At 42.8% G+C, this 19,370-nt stretch overlaps 1 protein-coding gene across 5 annotated transcripts in view; it reads left to right on the top strand.

Moving 5' to 3' along the window:
• The window catches only part of RPTOR (regulatory associated protein of MTOR complex 1), a 160,726-nt gene that overhangs the window by 106,426 nt on the left and 34,930 nt on the right, over window positions 1–19,370 (top strand). For 3 of the 5 annotated variants that reach the window (XM_085311914.1, XM_085311910.1, XM_085311909.1), the window contains 7 exons: window positions 1,334–1,474; window positions 1,923–2,081; window positions 9,129–9,247; window positions 9,610–9,678; window positions 14,026–14,129; window positions 15,335–15,518; window positions 17,311–17,421. In XM_085311914.1, the coding sequence (XP_085168040.1) occupies window positions 1,334–1,474; window positions 1,923–2,081; window positions 9,129–9,247; window positions 9,610–9,678; window positions 14,026–14,129; window positions 15,335–15,518; window positions 17,311–17,421 (887 nt within the window). The remainder of the gene's footprint in view (window positions 1–1,333; window positions 1,475–1,922; window positions 2,082–9,128; window positions 9,248–9,609; window positions 9,679–14,025; window positions 14,130–15,334; window positions 15,519–17,310; window positions 17,422–19,370) is intronic. The other 2 variants (XM_085311913.1, XM_085311911.1) reach the window with 1 other exon arrangement.

Here is a 19,370-nt window from a genome sequence, read left to right as displayed (position 1 = left end):
GTTCAGTGAAATGGTGCATAGCTATAATATCTGTTTAGTACTAATGTATTCCACTGGAAAAATGCATCCTGAGATGAGTCTCACTCTGAAAGACAGATATAGTTCACCAGCCAGTTGTAGAGACTGAACACCCTGCCAAGCTCAGAAGGGATTCCCTTCAGATCAAGATTAAAGTGTATTTGTCAAGGTAGTAAGGTACACAGGCTTCCCAGACTTGATTTTTTCTTTTTCTGAAAATTCATCAACATCAGCATCTTTAACATCTAAAACKTCACTAGTATGCTAACCTGATGAGGCTAATAAGCCTTACTTATAGGACAATAAACCAAACATACCCTTTGGTGCAAAGCACCAGACAAGAAATGGTGAAGAACCTTGTGCTTTGTGCCTGCGTTGCCACCCATTTGTTGCATGTGTTGCTTTATATGGGGAATTTGTTGTTAACCTCACATTCTCTTTGGACACTAAGCACACTGGAAATCATCAAGGATACTGGGACTTTTGCAACAGAATCTTGGAGGCAAGAGCATATATTATCTTTGCAATAAGCAATTTATTCTCTTCRTTGTCTGAATAAATGAATCATATTAGAAAATAAGCTTCCCTGCATTTGTCTTTTTTGCTGCAGAAAATGCTCATTACTTGCAGTTTATATAGTGCTTTTCATTATTCCAAAGAATCCCAAAGTAATTTATAAATAGGCTGCACTGGAAGCACTGCTCGAACCACCATAATGCAGCTACCCCTGTAGTGGAACAAAATACCTGTTCTGCAGCCATGATACTGTGTGCGCATTCAGGAATGAAAATGAAGAATAGGTTGTCTGGATGAGATTATAGGTATCCAGGTCATGAGTAAAATATAACTTGAAACCAAGCCTGAAATTTGACCAGGAAGCAAGGATTTCAATTATTCCTTATAATGCAAAAATTAGCAGATTTTTAATGAGCAGAAGCAGACAGAACCCTGCACTTAAATGCCATTACTAAAAGACATCTGCTCTAGCAGTGTGTCCTAGCACAATATCTGGGCAGTGGCCCAGCACCAACCTGGAAAGAACGAGTCATCCTGTCTCTCTTGGTAGTCTGCAGATGCTGGCAAGGCTTGGCTCTTCCGCTTTTGTTGGAGGTAACAAATCACGTCCTAAACAGTAAGGAAGCATAGTCCTTGCTGATTATGTGCAGAGAGGATCCTTCATTATTCCTTATTCTGTTTTAGGCAATGACTGAATTCTGTTCGTATCAGTAATATTTTAGTTATATTTGCTGTGATGATAGCCTGTTGATTGATTCTCGTTGGTTACATCTGTAATTGCTAAATTTTCTATCTACAGAGGGTGGGAGTTTGACACCAGTGMGAGATGGTCCATGTACACCAAGGCTGCGCTCTGTCAGCTCTTATGGGAATATCCGAGCAGTTACCACAGCTAGGAACCTGAACAAGTCCTTGCAGAACCTCAGCCTGAATGAAGAATGTAAGAGAGACTTCAAAATTCTTTTCATTTTCTYTACCGTTTCTTTTTTTTCCCACCCTCTCTTGCAAGCTAGGAGATAACCACCTGCAAAACAACAAGATCTGAAACTAGCAATGTGCCACAGATTATCCAACTGCCAGCTCCAAGGAGTTATATGATAAKCCCATCCTAACTAGTTTCAATTTCCTGGTCATTAGTATTGATTTTATAAGTATTTGGGGACCAAACAAGACACCTTCCACTTGCYGACTTGCATGGATTTTTAACCATCTGAATCATTGCTGGTGCTTTGATGCTTACTCTGTTTAAATGCTTGGTGTTTAAAGGGGACATTGTGGATTTGTCTACACCTTCACTGGGTATTGTAGGATTTTAAAAAGTGTTGTTTGGGTAAAAATTGTTCTCTCACCAGATCTTGTTTCAAAGCTTGCTTCTTTTCTTTTGGCAGCTGGAAGTACTGTTGCATTTTCTCCAGGGAATCTCAGCACCAGCAGCAGTGCCAGCAGCACCCTGGGCAGCCCTGAGAACGAAGAGTATATCCTATCGTTTGAGACTATCGACAAAATGAGACGAGTCAGCTCTTACTCTTCTCTGAATTCCCTGATAGGTGAGTAAGGTTCTCTTACCTTTGGTGTCTCTTTTCTTTACATGCTTGCATTAGTTGTGGAAAGCACCGATTTTAGCTCCTGCTAGGTCTTACTCCAGCAAGAGTTCTTATAATAACAGAAACGCAGATCTTATGTCTGTGTCGGCTATATGCAGGAAGCAGAGTGGGAAACTTAATTTTCAAGCCTCTTTGATGGAGGAACTGGAAATGACAGAGCTGCTGGGCTTCAGCCATATGCTTTACTATGACAGATTGCAGTCCCATTAGAAATTTGAGCACAGAAATGTGCATATAGGAATTTTACTTCCACTGCAACTTCATTGGCTAGAAAAGCAAATGAGGGCTCCCTCTTCCATGGGCAAAACAGCTGGGCTCCCTGGCACTAACTGCTTCCCCTGGTTGTTTTTCGTGTAGGCTGTATTCCTATACAGCACAGCCATCTAATTGGGTTACTCATAAAAGTAAAAGTACTTATCTAACTAATCTCCTATGCAGGTCTGTGTGTGAACTATTAAAATGAGACTTATGGAAGARGAAATTCCAGGTTGCATCTTAGGTGCAAAAAGACTGGGTACTTTACAGAAATCTGCTTTTGTGCAAAACATTCCATGGGCGATCCTGGTACTTCCRCTCCTGTCCCGTTATTTCCTCCTGGACAGCTTGTAACATCAGTAAGGTCAACTGAGCTTTTTAATGCCACTTGAGTCCTTTCCTGTCCTGGATAATRCACAGAACACTGCAGAGTGAAGTGCTATAGCACAGAGGAAAGGAAATTTGAGTTGCATTTTTGCAGTGCATGGCTAGTTTGCATGTAATGGATGAYTTCTGTTTCTTTTATAGAACAAAGCTGAAATTTTTACATGGAACTAGTTCAGCTCAAATATTTCTGCAATAACTGTGCTAGACATGTCTGGTTGTCACAACAACATTGCTTTAAACAAGTTAGTTTTTCAAACAATCCAAATYCATTTTGAGATAATAGGGGAGACAGCATGCAGGACCTAGATTTTTGAATGGTCTCATATTTTGTGGAGCAGAAGAGGAAGTATGCACCAGAGAAATGTGGGGGGAACCTATGTACTTTTTTGTAATTGGTAAATGTGCCCATAATTTTCACTGATTCAAAAATCAGTGAAAACCTTATACACTGCACTACTCGGTCAAAAGGTTCTGGGATCATACTACCAAAAAGATGTAGTTGGTATCATTGACTATTAACTAAGGCCAAAGACACTGTGGTAGTTTAAAATCAAGTAGCCATTAGAAACTTTATCAAATCATTTGTTTTTGATGGTAGATAATGAAATTGGATTTTCTAAAGCATGACAGGAATGTATGGAAATTTTTCTCCCTGTCTTAAACTGGAACTTGAGTTTCCTCACTTACAGTGGTGCAAACTGATATGTACTTGATGATTTGTGTATATCTCACAAGAGCTTTACAGCGTAGTTGGAAAAGAGTCTAGAGATCAGCCAGAGATGAGTGACGGGAAATTAAGAAAACAAAAAGAGCAGTTCTCCGAAGCTTCCCTCATTCCTATTCAATTGGAAGAGCTCATATCCAGCTGGAAACGACAGAGCTTATAGAAGTGTTTAAAATTCATAACTCACACAGAATCCCATTACCTTCAGCATTCGCCTGCTTAAAGCCAGGCTTTTTTCATTTCTGCTGAAGAATCACAGTCTTCCAACCTGATCTCATTTGGTCCCAAAGGAAAGAGTTTGCAAAATCCCATCAGCTCCAGCCACCCTTTCATAGCTCCGTGGTTGCCATGCAGATACCTGTGTTAACCCCATAATGTGGATTTTCTGTGCGCAGGAGWCAGCAGCAACTTAGCCTGCAGGCTTCCAAAAGTGTCCTCTTCCTTTCAGGTGAAGGCCTTTTTTAAAGTTTTAGTCTGCAATAAAATACTGGTAGGAAGAGTGGGTGTAGCWCATGGAGGGGTCTGCCTGGGTGGTACACTTGTCTTGATGGAAGAAACATTTTGCTTTACTCTCTGTCTCTTGGAAAACGTAATAGTGACTTGGCTCTGCAGTAATGGCCGTGCCAAATATTTGAGGCAGAGAAAGTAGCAAAAGGGATGCTTTGAGAAGACTGATAGAGTCAAAGCAAAGCAAAATCTAGTCTGTAATAATAAAAGTAGAAATTGTCAACCACAGTTTAATGCTGTGTTCCCCTCTGTATTCCCTAAGTTGTTTCACTGATATTCAGAACTTTTCTTCCCACTTGCAATTTTAGGAGTGTTGTGCTAGAGGGAGTGTTCCGGGTCAGTCTGTCCACTCCCTGACCTTGTGTCATCGCATGATACAGCCCCTTTCACAAGCTTGAAGAAAATCTTTCCTCTCTCTCTTCTCTCTTTTTACRAAGAGCTTCCTAGCTAACTAAAGGCAAAATGCCCTCAGGTAGTGCCCCCCAAGATGCAACAAGTAGTCTAGGTGTGCTGTTTTGTGGCAGACTGCTCCTCAGTCAGACAGTCCTGAGCTACCAGAAAAGAGTTTTATTTCTGACCTGTATATTTCCAAGCTGGCAGCAGGCAGTCTTGGTTAGTCAACAAAGACATCAGTTTGGATGGAAGGATAAGCCTCTGTTCTTTTTCCATACTACTAGTCATTAATCTTAGTGTTCCAAATATTTTTTTAATTTTGTTTTGTTTTGATTTAAGATAGGAAAAGAAAAAGAATTAAGATGGAGGGTGCATACGTTGAGACTGATTATTCATCCCCAAACTGCATGATTAAAATCCTTGTCCTACGGAGAGGCTAGAAAGATTAAATTAAGGAATGATCATAGAAGGACGGAAAAAAAGAAACTTGGAGCATTGAAACACTGGAGGCCAGTTCTGTTTTCCAGCAGGARAGACTGAGGGCTGAAAATCCTTTGCCCCATCACTGGGTCAGTTCTGGAAAGCRATGTTGAAATACCGTTTACAGCAGGAGGTTACTATAGTCGGAGGAAGGCAAGAGAATGACATGGGCAGTGAACCACGAGAATGAAGAGAGCGAGAGCAGGGCAGGTGGAGCCTCCTTTTTTATTATCAGACAATATATTTAAATGTAATGTCATAATGATTAGTAATGAGTCAGTTGGCAACATTTACACATAGTAACTTCATAGTAGCAAGACAGAAGTATCTGAATGCTTCGCAGAGGTGGAGGGCTGCCACAGATGTTTCCCGTCAGGTCTGTAGCATTTACCCCGTGTTATGGAAGGCGGCTGGAGGAGCCTGGTGCAGTGGCCGGGGACGATGCTGCGTGGTTAAGCAGGCCGGGAAGCGGGTGGTGCCGGGTGCCCACGAGCGAGGACGAGAGATGTGGCGCTGTCCGGCGGGGCGGCTGCCTGGGTGTGTTGGTGGTGGCAGCCCTGGCCCGGCTGGCCTGGGAGCATCCCTTTTCCTAAGGAGCTGCTGCTGGTGCTCGCGTTTTGCCATTTGAATTGCTGGTGAGTGCAGCCTTTAAAGTGGTTTTGCCTGCTCTGCGGGCTGCCTTGCTCATGCCAGCCAGGGACTCTGCAAACATTCGCGTTGCGTGCTCAGGCTGAGCCTTGCTCAGGGCCTCTGCCAGAGGCGCTGAGCGTGCCCCGCGAGCAGCTCAGGGACCCCAGCATCCCCGTGTCCCCTCAAGAGCGAGGCCGTGGCAGGGCCCGTGCCGGCTGGGGTGCGGGGACTCCCTGCCTGCGGCCACGGGAGATCTCTGCAAGCAGAGTTGATGCGCTGGTCCCTCTCTAAGGAGCAGGCTGCTGCTCACATTTATTGAAGCAGAGTTAAGAGAGGCATCAGAATTTCAGATGTTTTCTTCATCCAAGCCTGGGTCTCCCAGGACCTGCTATTGCACTCGCAGGAAAAGAGGAGGCTTGTGGGATGTGAATGCACAAAGCAGGCGACATTAGCACCGATGGGAATCGGATGGCTGAGTCCTCGGGTACCGCTCAGTCTGACATATTTCAGCTATATGTTTTCATTGAGTGTCAGTCCAAAGCTTGCTTTTCCCTGCAGGCAGAATATACAAAAACAAATAAGAGTTGTCTCCGCTCCAAAATGTGCAGCTCGGGTTTAGCTATTGGTCAGTTTTTGCTGCTGTGCTGGAATGGGGGGGGAGTGAACTGCATCTTCTTCCAGAGATCAGGGCTTAAAATCACTGCAGTGATTTTTAAAGGAGGTTAGAAAGAAACTATGTCAGAGCCTGACAAAACAAAAAGAGTAAATAAAAACATTAGCACTCATTTTTTCCATCCAGCATGGCTCTACTCTTCGCATACTCAGTGACCAAGYTGAAAGACCTAAACCATTGCATTGTATGTTGCTGCTATTAGAGTGAACTAAGAGTTGCATATATGTAAACAAAATCAAAGTCATTGGCACAGAAAGGCAATTTATTTTTTACATTAGTAGCTGAAAGGAATCATTTTCTGAATCTTTACTGCAAGGTCCATTTAACTGGCTTTGAATCAGTCTCACTAATTACAGCGCTGTCTGCTTAAATTAATTCCCCGTCCCCCTTGCTTGGCTTGTTGTTTGCATCTCATGGATTTTTWTTTCTTATTCAGTCCATGATATGAAATCAAGCCGCTGTTCCGCCTTCCTCTGTCGCGCTGACTCGAGTGCTCGGATCTGTACAAGAGCTGTGTTGCTTGGTGAGGTCAGTGCCGTGGCCAGCGCTGGCACGGGGCTGCGCGGTGCAGGACGGGAAGAGCCCTCGAGCTCCAGCTCCGAGGCTGAGGAGCCCTTGTAGAAATTCCCTCTGTTCTTTTCAAAGGCTGCTGAGTGAATGAGAAATTGCACGGGCGCAGTTCTATTTTAAATTTGTTTTACATGATGCTTAGATGTATAAAAAATGTCATTTGGGTTTTTTTTTTCTTCACAACTGTGCCATGAAGGAGCATATTATCAGAGAGGCTGGAAAATTTGATTGGTATCCTCTCTATCTTCTTTTCTCTCCCTCTCCTTTTACTGTCTTTCGTGGACTTTAAAGGAAATCAAACCATGGAGATTTCCCACTGGTCCTTATGTAACTTCCAGCACAGGTCCGAACGTGGGAGGCAGAGCGCTGAGCAGGCTTCGCGGATGCTACCTGGTGAGCTGCTGCAGGGGCTGAGGCTTTTTCTTGCCTCCCACAGCTTGTAGCACTTTGTCTCTCACTTTCTCTCCTCCCCCCTCCATTTTTTTTTCTGGAAGTAGAGGCTTCCAGGATGAACTTGGCAATTGTGAAATTAAGCCCAAAACGGTCAGAAGCCAGGAAAGGACAGAGAAGCCTTGTGCCACCATCCCTTACACTTGAGAGGCCTAACCCTCGTCYGAGCAAAGACTTCCTTCACTGTGTGCTGCCGGTTTGGGGTTTCCAAATGTAGACAAAGGGCTTCTGAAAAAGACAGTGACTTTCCCCTCTTGTGACCAGAGTTGGATCTGCAGAAGTGAAAAATTAGACAGTTACATTAAGTCCCTTTGGCCAAACCCATTTGTGCTTTTGTCATGTGCTCCTTGATTTCAGGTGCTTTTGGCTCTGTCCTCAGCTAGTGTCAACCAAATATGACAGATCAGCACGCTCYGACGCTCGTGTACCTTGACTGATGTTATTGCCTTCTAGGATTATTGATTTCATCTTTTTTCCTGGGCAGATTTAGTGTTGTTGGGTCTTTATCTGACCCAAGGTAGTGTGTCTTGCCAATACTGGAAAGGTGAGAATGAGCTATAGGAGTCTATTGTATAGATAACATCCTGCAAGAGGGCAGCGCTGTTCAGGGGCTGCTGTCCTAAATAGTTGTCTGCGAGATCTCTGCATGAAACTCTTTCAGTAGGAGTCTCTTGGAAAATCCCTTGGACATCAACTGAATAAGAGACCCCTTCATTGGTTGGTTGAACGAAGGGATGGGGTTAAAGTCCTGCCTTGTGCTTTGCAGGATGCTTTGTCACACTTTGGGGGAGTTTTTCTGGCAGAAGAAAAATTCCTTTGTCTAATGTAGACAAATATATGGGAAAAAGTGCAGAGTGTATACTGCTGGAGCTTATAATTGCATTCTACTTGTGTTCTTCAGCCAAAGTTCAAAACTGAACTGTCCAAGTCTATTTTCTCTTGGTTTGAGTATCAGGTTCAGGATACGCAAGGTGAGAACTTGCTTGTTGACCATGGACCCTTTATTTCAAACTTAACACTTTATATTTAGATGCCTCCAGGAACACCAAAGCAAATGCAGTAACAGCTTGATCTGTCATTTACCATTGATTGTGACTCATTTGAAATCSCTATTTTAGTTCCTTTTTTTGTTAGCACTGCTACTTTGATATTGTCCAAATGGCTCATCTCCCAAAAGATGGTATTATATCTATTAAATGTTCTGAGGGTTAGGAGAAAGAATAACAAATTAAGGATTCACCTAAAAGCAGCAAAACAAAATGTTCACAGAATTTTTGTCAGTTGTTACAAATGCTTATTAACTTGATCTGTATTTTGAATCTCTCAGTTGCTTCTGCTGGATACAAAAGTGCAGATTCGCGTTAAGTAACAAACTGGCAGCTGAGATGATGACACCAGGGTCAGTAAGAAAAAACGAGTGAGACTTACTGCTCCTTGAAGAGGCTGTTCCTCAAGCACTCATTCTATAAGCTAATACCCTTGTAGAATATATAAAACCCTGAACATATAAACTGAATATTAATCTTTAAAACAGCAATAAAAATAAACATACAAATCTAAGCAAATGTGTTTCCTTAATGTTTTAGCTCAGGCCCTGCAAACATTCAGTCTTCTGTGTGGCCTTCTCAAATAACTTGCTTCAAGGGCTTAGAAAATTAGCAGTTTGACTGCAACTTATTTAGCTATTCTTTGCTTTCTTTTGTTTGCTCCCACTTTCATTTTACAGACTCTTGCAGACCTCCCAAAGGAAGACAAGATGGAGACTGTTCTACAGAGGGTGGTTTTGAGCTCTTCTCCCAGTATTTGCTTAGCTGCTGTTGTGATGTTAGGAGTTCTTAGGAATTCTCTCACATAAGATCAAAGAGTTGGAGTCAATGGATTGTCATGTGTTTGGGGCTTTGTTTTCTTTTTCCTATTTTAGGCGTGAGTTTCAACAGTGTTTATACCCAGATTTGGAGAGTACTCCTTCACCTAGCTGCTGACCCTTATCCTGATGTCTCTGACCTGGCTATGAAAGTCCTCAACAGCATCGCCTACAAGGTATGCCCTTCTCTGTTCGTGTTTGTCTGTGAGGCTTTTGTATGTTAATTGTTTTCATACTTAGGCAAAGTGTAGGTAGGCTGAACGGAATAGATCCCTTGGAGGGCTGTGGTAAATGATCCTAGTTCCATCTGAATCTGTTGCAGAAGGAACCTTTGATTCTCCAAATGATTAAACACTCGTATGAACTCTAGATCAGGTTAAAATAAATAAATGGGGGAGGGCTTGGGATTGTTTAAGGACATAAATTAGGTACAGTCCTTAGACACCTGGTCTTGTTTAGAAGTCTACTTGTCTAGATCAGTCCCTGGGAGAAACCTTCAATATACTTCATTAAATTATCCGTTTGCAAACTGATCTAGATTATGCAAGTGGGACTGGCCTGCAGACTGAAGCCACAACGGCTCTCCAATCCAGGTGAACTAGTACATGTGAGTCAGCATGCAGACACCCCTGCCACTACTCACCTCTCCAATTCAGGCGTAAACCACCATCCTCATCACATTTCATCCTCCAAGGATGACAAGATGTCCCTGGAGGCTGCCATCACTGCTGATCCAGAATTGCCAGCTTGGGGAGCTGTAGAAGCACCCGCACCTTCCACCTGAAACAAAGCACCAGGCCACCCCAGAACATCTTCTCACCAACTGCCTTCCCCCCTTCTCTGCCCCAGCTGATGGTATCAGAAAGCTAATCGAGYGCAGCCCTTCCCACATGCTTGGATTCCACTTTTCTAGTTGCTCTAGCATCAAGACCATGAGCCATCCCAATGCAAGATGACGTCTCTTACTGATGAYTTACAATGAATAACCCTAAGTCTTTGCACTTAGGCTTCTAAGCTAAAGTTGCAGTAAGAGATGCCAGCATTGTGCACTACCATTTTAATGTGTTAGAGATTTCTTGCTTTTGAATCTGTTTTTCTCTTAAGAGAATAGTTCCTCATTTAAACTCTTTCATTTGTTTTAAGTATATATGTGAGTCAGGTGGTAAAGTCTGGAGTTTGGGGTAGTAAATAATTGTGACAGTTGTGGGCAATGAGGTCAGCTTTTCTCTAATGATAGAGGTACATAGCAAATTACTATGCCAGGCTGGAAATTCCAGATTAAGGGAAAAAAAAAAAAGTTAAAAAAAAAACCTCCCGCCTGTCTGCTCTAGATATATGAAGCTACTTCTGTGTTGCATTTTTGAAGGCTTTTTGCAGAATAGTGTTAATTCTACTTAACTATTTTTTTAGGGCTTTCTCCCTTCCTAGTGGAAAGAGATCCATAAATATTAATAAAGAGGCAGTTGTGCCCTGCAGATGTCTTCACTAGCGCTGCTGTGAAGGGAGGGGTAGGAGCTAGGGAATTTTGATCATTATGTTGTGATATCTGTTGTGAATATTATAACTGATTTGGTAAATTCTATGTTGATTTTGAAATGTTTTGACCTAAATGTTTGGCATTGAAAGGAGTGTGAAAGCTCAAGTGGATGAACATCAGGCATCTTAAGCTCCTTGACAGTTGCTCCATGCTTGGCTCTTTAAAGCAAGGACTTTTCAAATGGTTTTGCAAAATAATGGATGAAGTATTCCCATTTAAAAAGATTTTTGTCTGGGGATGCTTCAGTGAACACAACTTACTTGTTGGTCTTTGCCTCACCCATAAGGTCAGGAAAGCATTTAAATATRCCATTTGTGCAGCAGCTTGGGCACTTGTGCAGGTAGTGAGCCAACTCCTGGGCACTTTGTCATACCAGGGGCTTTGCCTTTGCCAGCACCACCTGGCTTAGGTACTTCTGGAAAGGTTTCTTTTTGTAGCATTGTATTAACTCTCTGAAAAGGCATCAGATCCTGGGTTACGATGTGGCCTTAATTCATTCTGTTAGGGACACTGATCCTGCTGTGTGAGCAGCGCTGCCAGGATTTATAGCCTGGACTTCGTATCTCTGCTGGTGTGAGCTCAGATAGATTATGGGAGTTGTCTGGCACATAATGATAATTAGTAACAATTAAAAATCTACTAACTGTATACTGAAGTCTTTCCTTGGTTCTAACAGAGCTTGGGTTGGATATAAAGGGGAGGAGTTTGAASGCTGGCCGCAGGCCCGTTGGCCTCTTGCGTAGAGCTAGTGCAAGCAGTGCCTTTTCCATTTTGTTGTTTTAGTTATAATAGTGTTGAATAAAAACAAAACTGGTTTTCTTGTTGAAACAAAAATACAACTTCAGGTTAAATAAAGCACTTGGATATTCAAATTTTTAATCCTTTTGGTCTAATTAGTACAGTATGGAAAATTCATGGAAGAAAAGGCTTAATTTTGGCATCTAAGACRTCTGAAGCATCCTTATTTTAACATGACTGTATAAAACAGTGTGATTTGTGGGACATTACTTTTGATTGTCAGGACTGAAGGACCTGAGCAAATTCACTGTGGGCTTGTACTTCTGAATGGTGCAGGTCAACTGAATCTTCATTTTTGGTGAACTAAATATTTGGCCTCAAATTGTTGCCAAGCTCTGTGCCTAAACACTTAGGATTTTTAAGCATATTTTGTACAATGTAGGTGTTAGTCATGTAGCTCAGTTCCCCCGAAGGATGTTCAGACAAGTACCTTGAGTGTCATGCGGTATGAGACCTTCAGAAGTAAATATTGCTAAGCTTTTTAATCCTCTGCTGTAATCCACTGGATCCTTAGTGTGAATTTTGTGACCGTRTGCAAAAGTTCAGATTATTAAGAGTCTGAATTTACAGAATAACTATTACAGAATAACTATTTGCAAGGCAAGATGTGAATTAAAAGCAGAATTTTTGTTTTCCAAATGTGCCAAGTTCTATTTGGTTTTCTAATGGCACCGTGAACGTAGATCTTGTTCTACAGGAGAACTAGAGTGGTCTTTAAATAGGGTGATGGCTTTCTGAGCAGTTGGTGAGTAGGTTGCACAGACATGCATGCTTCCTGGATTGGAAATACGCAACTTTATTTCTAAGACTGATTAGACATCGCTGTTTTTCTCATTGGATTGCTGCTGTGTTGTGATTTATATTTGTGATACAAATTGGAACAGTACAACTTTCCTTCCTAATCTGAGCATTAAAAAAATCCAAAACACGCTTTTGTCTGCATCAAAACAATAAAGGACCCAGTAAGCAATGTTSACCCTTTCAGGATTTTGAAATTACAGTTAATTAAGGAAAGCTTGCTCCAACCTAGATTACTTCATCCCAACTGTTTTTAATGGAATACTTGAGATTAGATCATCCTAGTAGTTATTCCTGTACAACATCCTTCCCTGGTAAATGGCTTTTCTGAACTTGGAATCAATTAGCAAAATTATGAATGACCATCTCCCCACCTGAAAAAGAGATGGGTCGACTGATAGAAGAGCAAATCTCCAGGAAATGGGGAACTACTACCTCAAACACCACACACTGTCGTATCCCTGAACTGCAGCCCTCGGATTGCATAGTGCTTTCAGAAGAGGAATTCCTGATTTATTTTTTCCCAAAGAAAAGGGAAGGCTGTTTGCTGTGCTCATTTCTGTGTGCTGCCCCTAGCTGACCTTATCCCTCCGCTGCAAAATGAGYTGGCCTGACCCATTTCAGGTGACAGAGCCCTGATGATCTGCAAACTGGGCCTTTGTGACTAATTAAAGCTAGCTATGAATAATAATAAATCACTAAGTTGCTAAATTACTTCTACTTTCTTTCTGTTCTCACTGGGTGATCGTCTTTCCCGTCCCCGTGTAAGATGCTCTGCTCCCTGGAAGACCTCGCTGTGTCGATGAGCAGCACTGGAGCCCTTCTCGCTCCTGGTGGGACACGGGAAGATATCGCACAGGGTTAGCCAGTGCCCCATGAGGAGGCCGTCTCGGGCCRCGAGCCTGGTCTCGTGGGACTTGCCCCAGCAGCAGTAGCACTCGTGCACTTGGGGCTCAAGACAGAGGGAAAGTCAACTTGCCTGAGGGGCAGCAGGGACTGCCGTACTCGTCCTCTAGGCTTTTAAGCCAGTCTGGGGCTTCCTTTAAAAGTTGCRTGTAGAAGCCATGTATTTCACAGGAGGCTGAGCGATGTGCAAGAGGAGGAAAGGGATCCATAAAGTGAAGTTTCCTCTCTCTAAGCAGCAGTGTGAGCGACGGCTCAGCCCAGGGCAGCGCGAGCCGATGCGGAGGCTGCGTCCGCACCTCTCCGCAGCGATCCCCTGGCTCGCGCTTGAGGCCTTCTCCAGGAGAGGGGGCAGCAYGTTCTCGTGCCGTCTCGGAAACGGCCTCTGCAAGCTCGCAGCTGGGCGCTTGCGCCTTTTTGCGGCAGGGCCCGGCCACTCGAGCCCGTGCTCCCGCACCGACGTCCCCCGAGGAGCTCGAGGGAGGGGAGGCGGAAGGCAACCGGGCAGTCTCGTGTAGCTGCCAGACTTGCAGGGAGAGCCCYGGTTAACCAGAGCATCTGGCCCAGGGAGCCCGCAGCATGCTGGCGGCCACCTCTGGAGGTCTTGTATGGGTCTGAGGTTGTAATTGGTTTGGGAAAAAGGTTTATGCCATAGTCAGAGCCGTAACAGGCATCATGTAACAGGATGCTTTCTGGTAAGTGTTTGTTGACTAAAACTGGTAAAGTAATCTTGTGGGAGGGGGGAACTGCACAGGGGCTTTTCATATGCRTTGTTAAACACCCCTACACGTGCACTTTAATAGAGAGCTTAACTTCATTTAACCCCAGGCGTGTGATTTTATTAGCTAATAAATAACTGTGGTCGGTATTTTGCACTCATGGTTGTTCAGTACTTTGGCCTTTCTTTCCTCCCTCCAGGCAACAGTAAACGCCCGTCCCCAGCGCATCCTCGACACCTCCTCGCTGACTCAGTCGGCCCCTGCCAGCCCTACCAACAAGGGCATGCACATCCACCAAGTGGGGTAAGCTTTAACACTGCTTGTTGGCTGTTACACCGTAGGGGATCGAGGTGCTCCCTACCTGTCCCGGCTCAGGCACTGGAGAGGAGGAGTCAGCAAAGGTCTCGAAGCTGCTTGTTTTAGCACTGATAAGTGTTTAGAAAGTGAAGCTCTGAGGACAGCTGGGAGTTTGTTCCCGTTGCTCCTTTTCAGGGCAAACGGGAACAAGCCTCATTAATTGTCCACAGATAAACCAAAAGAAAAAGCTAAATGCTGCTCTGCTGCGCTCTGGCCTGAGCTGTGTGGTGTCCACCTCTCCCAGTGAAATCTTATCTYCATTTCCTCCACTTTCAGCTGATAAAAGCCAGCGTTACTTGGCGATCAACAAGTGCTGCCTAAGTTTCAGTGGAATTGGAATAATGGTGTGGGCAAAGCTAGGATTTGAAAATCTGGTTATTCCCCAAAACATGCTCCGCAAGAGCGAACACCAAGCTTTAGATCTTGCAGCCTTATATTAATTTTGTACTAGTAAACATTATAGCTAAAAAGGAGAGCCCATAACTACATAGTGATTTTTTTTCTTATGTCCTGTGATGGTATTTTATTGCTATGCAATAAGGTAAATCTCTATTTTCATGTATATTAAAATGCTTCTGTGTGGGCTGACAGGGCTTCCAGTCTCCCCACTGAAACAGAATTGCTAGTCAGTGTGCTTTAGGTCAGAGATCAGGACTTGGGGTGTGACTGGTGCATATATAGTTTCCCTGAATTTTGGGTTTTTTTTGTGCTGAATCTGGAGCTAGCTTAGCCAAGAGTCACTCTTGTTTTGGGGGTGATTTTTTTTTTTTTTGGTTGGTTTTTTTTGGGGGGGGGTTGTAGATGAACTGTGCCAGTAAAATAAAAACCATATAAAAAAGAAATTAAACAAAAGTGATGTAATTCACGTGCAATAACAAAGGTAGTGGAACAGATCATGGCAGTATAGTTAGTGTTATCATCTGCTGTTCACGTTTRATAGGTCGGCATTGCCTTTACCTACGAGAGGGGGCACTGAACTGTCTTCTGTTTATAGCAAACTAGGTTAATTCTCAAAGGTGGAAAATGTGGCAGGACTGCACTTCACTGAGAAAGGCCAGGTTTCAGGGGATACACGTCAGACTGGTTAAAAAGTGAGACTAAGTCCCATGTCCAGTGTCATCTTCATCCTTTTACTCTTGTTTGATCTTTAGAGGGTCACCTCCCACCACCAGTACGAGCAGCTCCAGCCTGACAAATGACGTGACAAAACAGCCAGTCAGTCGGGACATCACGTCTGTAAGACCTGCCAACGTAGGCAACATGGGGGTTCAGTATACTCCCCACTCCCACCAGTTCCCCAGAACAAGAAAAATGTTTGACAAAGGGCCAGAACAGGTAAATAAACTGTCCCTTTCAGCTCTGACTGCCTCCCCGTTCCGCTGGGCTTTGTTAGACTTTTTGTTCTTTCTGTTTTATTTCCATGTATCCTTTGTTTGCTTTTAGCTACTACTAACTCCAGTTTAGCTTCCTCTAACCAGCAAAATAAAAATTGATTATTTTTCTTCAGGATGAGTTTAATTTTACGGCTTTTGAAAGGACATTATTCACTTCTGCTGTTGAAGTTTTTAATCAGAGTTGATCATTTATTCTTCTATAAGCATTTGTCTGTCTGAGTGGTAATGCACAGTCAGATATGTGACCCTCAAGATGCTTTTTTCTCAACCTCAGCAAAGCAAGGACAGAGGAGAGTAAAAGGGAGATTCCTCTTCCTTTAACGTACAGTTTGAGATTCCTCTCCAGAGACTGATAGATGCTCTGGCCATGGAATATTCACTGCATTCACTGCAGTTGTGAGCTATTCCATGCTTAGCAGCCCCTCTTCGCTGTGCACAAGGGAGGATGTAAGCCCAGGCTATTGCTGAGAAGGTCAAAGCTCATTACAAGTCACCCTACTGGAAAAGAGCAGATCAGTTGTGAGCTGTTGCAACCTCTGGGAGGAATTTCAGTAACTCMGCTTTTCAGCACCCAGATCAACAAGGGATTGCATCTATTTTAGCATTTTAAGGCCAGCCATCAGATACTGGGCATTTTTGCATTTACAGAAGCATGGACTGATGCAATGCCTCGTAGAGCAGACCTGTAATTTGCACAAATGATTCTGAGTGTCACCTTCAGGTGACTTTGAGTATTGTTAACCYCAAGCATTGAGGATAAAGGCTCTTCTTATCAGTGGTCAGTGTTCTTGAGGATTTAGTTATCTGACAATGGCTTTGTCTACCTCTTCAGAGCATTTTTAAGATCCTTCTGGTGCTGGCTCTGTGGATGAGAGGAAACTGAAAAAGCAGATGTTCTCTGCTCTTTATATTAAAGCATTAACATGATGGAGGGAGAGCACTGGCCCTGCTTTTCTCCCTCCTGTGCTCTATAAAAGGGAAAGACTCTCCCATCTCAAAAGATGTGTACATCACAGTCCACAGTACAAGTAGGCAGTATGTCTTTTAGGTACTCCAGCTACTGAGAAGTAACTGTTCTTTAAACAAATTGCTATTTCTATTTTTCCTTAATGAACAGCTTCATGAAAGTTTCCAGGGGTTGAGAGTCAGTATTTCTTTCTGTGTGATTACAAGAAAAAAACTTTTGAAGCCTTAGTAGGAACACCTTCAATTTTCTTGGGGGTTGCAGCAATCTCCTGGCTCATATTTCTGAAAAACTGGACAAAAACTAGATGAATGGAGTGGTCTTTCCATTTTATTTTTGGATGTCTTATGCTTTATAACAAATATTTAATGCATATGCACCCTTGACCCGAAGCCTTGTCCTGCCGTCCTTTATCCCAAACCATCTTCACTGCTCCACTGTTTCTCAGGCAGATTCTAGGGAGATCATGAAAAAGCTCATCCTGGGATTTCATATTTTTGATAAACTAATGCTTCAGCCTTAATTCATATGGTAGTCTGATAATRTTAGGCGATGTGCAGAAGGGATAGTCTGTGCTATTTCCAGTGAGACCAAAAAAGATAATGAAACGGGCATGGTCTTAAACATGAAAAATTTCATAGCCTTGGCAATGCTTTTCAGCCTTTYCTCTGCCCAGTGCTGTGCTGAAGGCAGTCTGGGTATCATGTATGCCTTTTGCCCTTGTGAGTGGGATGAACACAAATTGACATCCTGTACTCTTTCTGGACAGACTACTGATGACGCTGATGATACCGTTGGACACAAAAGTTTCATTTCGGCCACAGTGCAGACGGGTTTCTGTGACTGGAGTGCGAAGTATTTTGCTCAGCCCGTTATGAAGGTAATTTTGTTTCCTGTATGCGTGTTTTCTGAATCACAGCGCTGCAGCTCTTGAAGGCTGCAGTGCTGATGTACTGAGTGGAGGCTAGCAGCTTCCTCTGTGTTTTTCACATCCTTTTCAGTCTGAGGGGGAAAGGAATAGACATACTTGCATCATTCTGCTYTGTTGGGCTGCATAACCACTGCACTTCTGTAAAGCAAGAGCAGAAAAATCATTTGTGGGAGCAGACAAGTTGGTGGCTGAGGGGGCAGTGGTGTATGACTAGGGAAAGAGCCCCGGGGGGGGGGAAGAAAAAAGAAAGCACCCCTGTGGAGCAGTTTGAAAAAAATGTAAAATTGAAATGTCTTCTAGTAGGTCTAGATCCACCGGTGTTGCAGAATTGCAGCTTGCTTGTAGAGTTATTTCATTTCTAAAGTTAAGTTTGTGTGTGTGTGTGTGTGTATATATATGTGTATATAAATATATATATATATATAATTGCATTATAGTAAAAATTAAGTAATTTTTGGTATCAAAAATGAAATAAGGAAGCTCCTTTATTCTGAAATGGGATGTGAGGACCTGAAGAAGGAGAAAGACTATTTTCTTCCTGACATTCTAGCTGAATTTTATGACTGTGATGACGCTAAAACAAGCAGAGAAATCAGTGGAGACTGCTGTCTTGAGTGAAGACCATGTAATCCCAGTGTCAACAGAACATATCTTCCACTTGAAGTTTGGCTTGACTCTGTACTTTAGTGTGACTTCAAAGTTGTACCTGCGTGCAGGCCTCTTATACAGACTCCTTTACCTTTGAAAGGGGAATATGATAGTGATTGGAAGTCTGAATGACTGCCTGTGGAAAACATTTGAAGCATTGCTATCTTTTAAAGAAAAAGGAAAAATACTATTATGGCAAAGAACAGGGATGGTAATGACAAATCTTCACTGAGATGTCTTTAGAAGTTAGTGGGTTCCAGTAACCCTAAGTTGGTTTTATGTGAGGGAGAGATAGACTAAAGCCTTGTTCCRGAACAAAACTGCAGAACTCTTAAAGAGATGGATATAGACTGTCAATGACTGGAAACAGAAACTATTAAATTCTGAGACTCTTTGAACCAAAAATCAGGTTTCAGATCTGAAGTGTGAAATCAAAACAAGCAGTAAATCTTGCCTTATTAAAAATAAACACAATAAGGAGGGCCTCCGGATACCTTGGAATTCAAACAGCACAGATTGTGAAGGAACTTTCAGCTTAATTTTGTGGAGAAATTGCAGTTTATCTGAATAATAATGCACAATCTGTGCTAATGCTGCTACCTGAGCAACTCAGATGAGATCTCAGGCAGAGCCCAGAGTGTCTGTGTCACGTACAGCTGGACTACTGTGGTGCCTTAAGAGGAAGGGARTATTTCTGGCTCTGGAGGTTAATGTGCAACCACTGCATCTTTAGAATGTATGAAGAAACCATACGTTTTATGTGCTGAAGTTTCTTCCATCCCAGGGTTGCCATCTGTTACTGTTTCTTCGTGAAACCAATCCAAGGGCATGTTAAAATGTTGAGTGATGAAGTGAGATAATTGTCCCTATGTTTAAGGGTATCATAAAATTGGTTATATGGCAACCAGGTTTCTTTCTAGCTTCAATTTCTTTAGAGAATCACCAAAAGGAAATACTAAAGTGATGGCCTGACACTTCCTCAGCTGCTAATGAAATTAATTTTCTCCCGATATCATTAGCAGAGTAATTCATTAGGAAATACTTCTGACCTGTGGAGCTTGGTCAAGCTCTATACCCCCCCTTTTTTTTTTTTTTTTTTTTGATCAAATGCATTTGCATGTCTTGATTCAAGTCCAGAAGATAGTACAAGAAAAGGAGGAGGATGGTGTTTTATCTCTTGGTTCTTATTAAAAACATTTGTCTACTTTCTAAGGAAAGCTCTTCACAGTAAAGAGGAGTGTCTTTATTAA

This window comes from Rhea americana, unplaced genomic scaffold (genome assembly GCF_003343005.1).
Source record: "Rhea americana isolate MKP2758 unplaced genomic scaffold, rheAme1 scaffold_351, whole genome shotgun sequence".
Lineage (NCBI taxonomy): Eukaryota > Metazoa > Chordata > Aves > Rheiformes > Rheidae > Rhea > Rhea americana.
The sequence above is the reverse complement of the archived record's forward strand: the minus strand, read 5'-3'. Positions and strand labels throughout refer to the sequence as shown.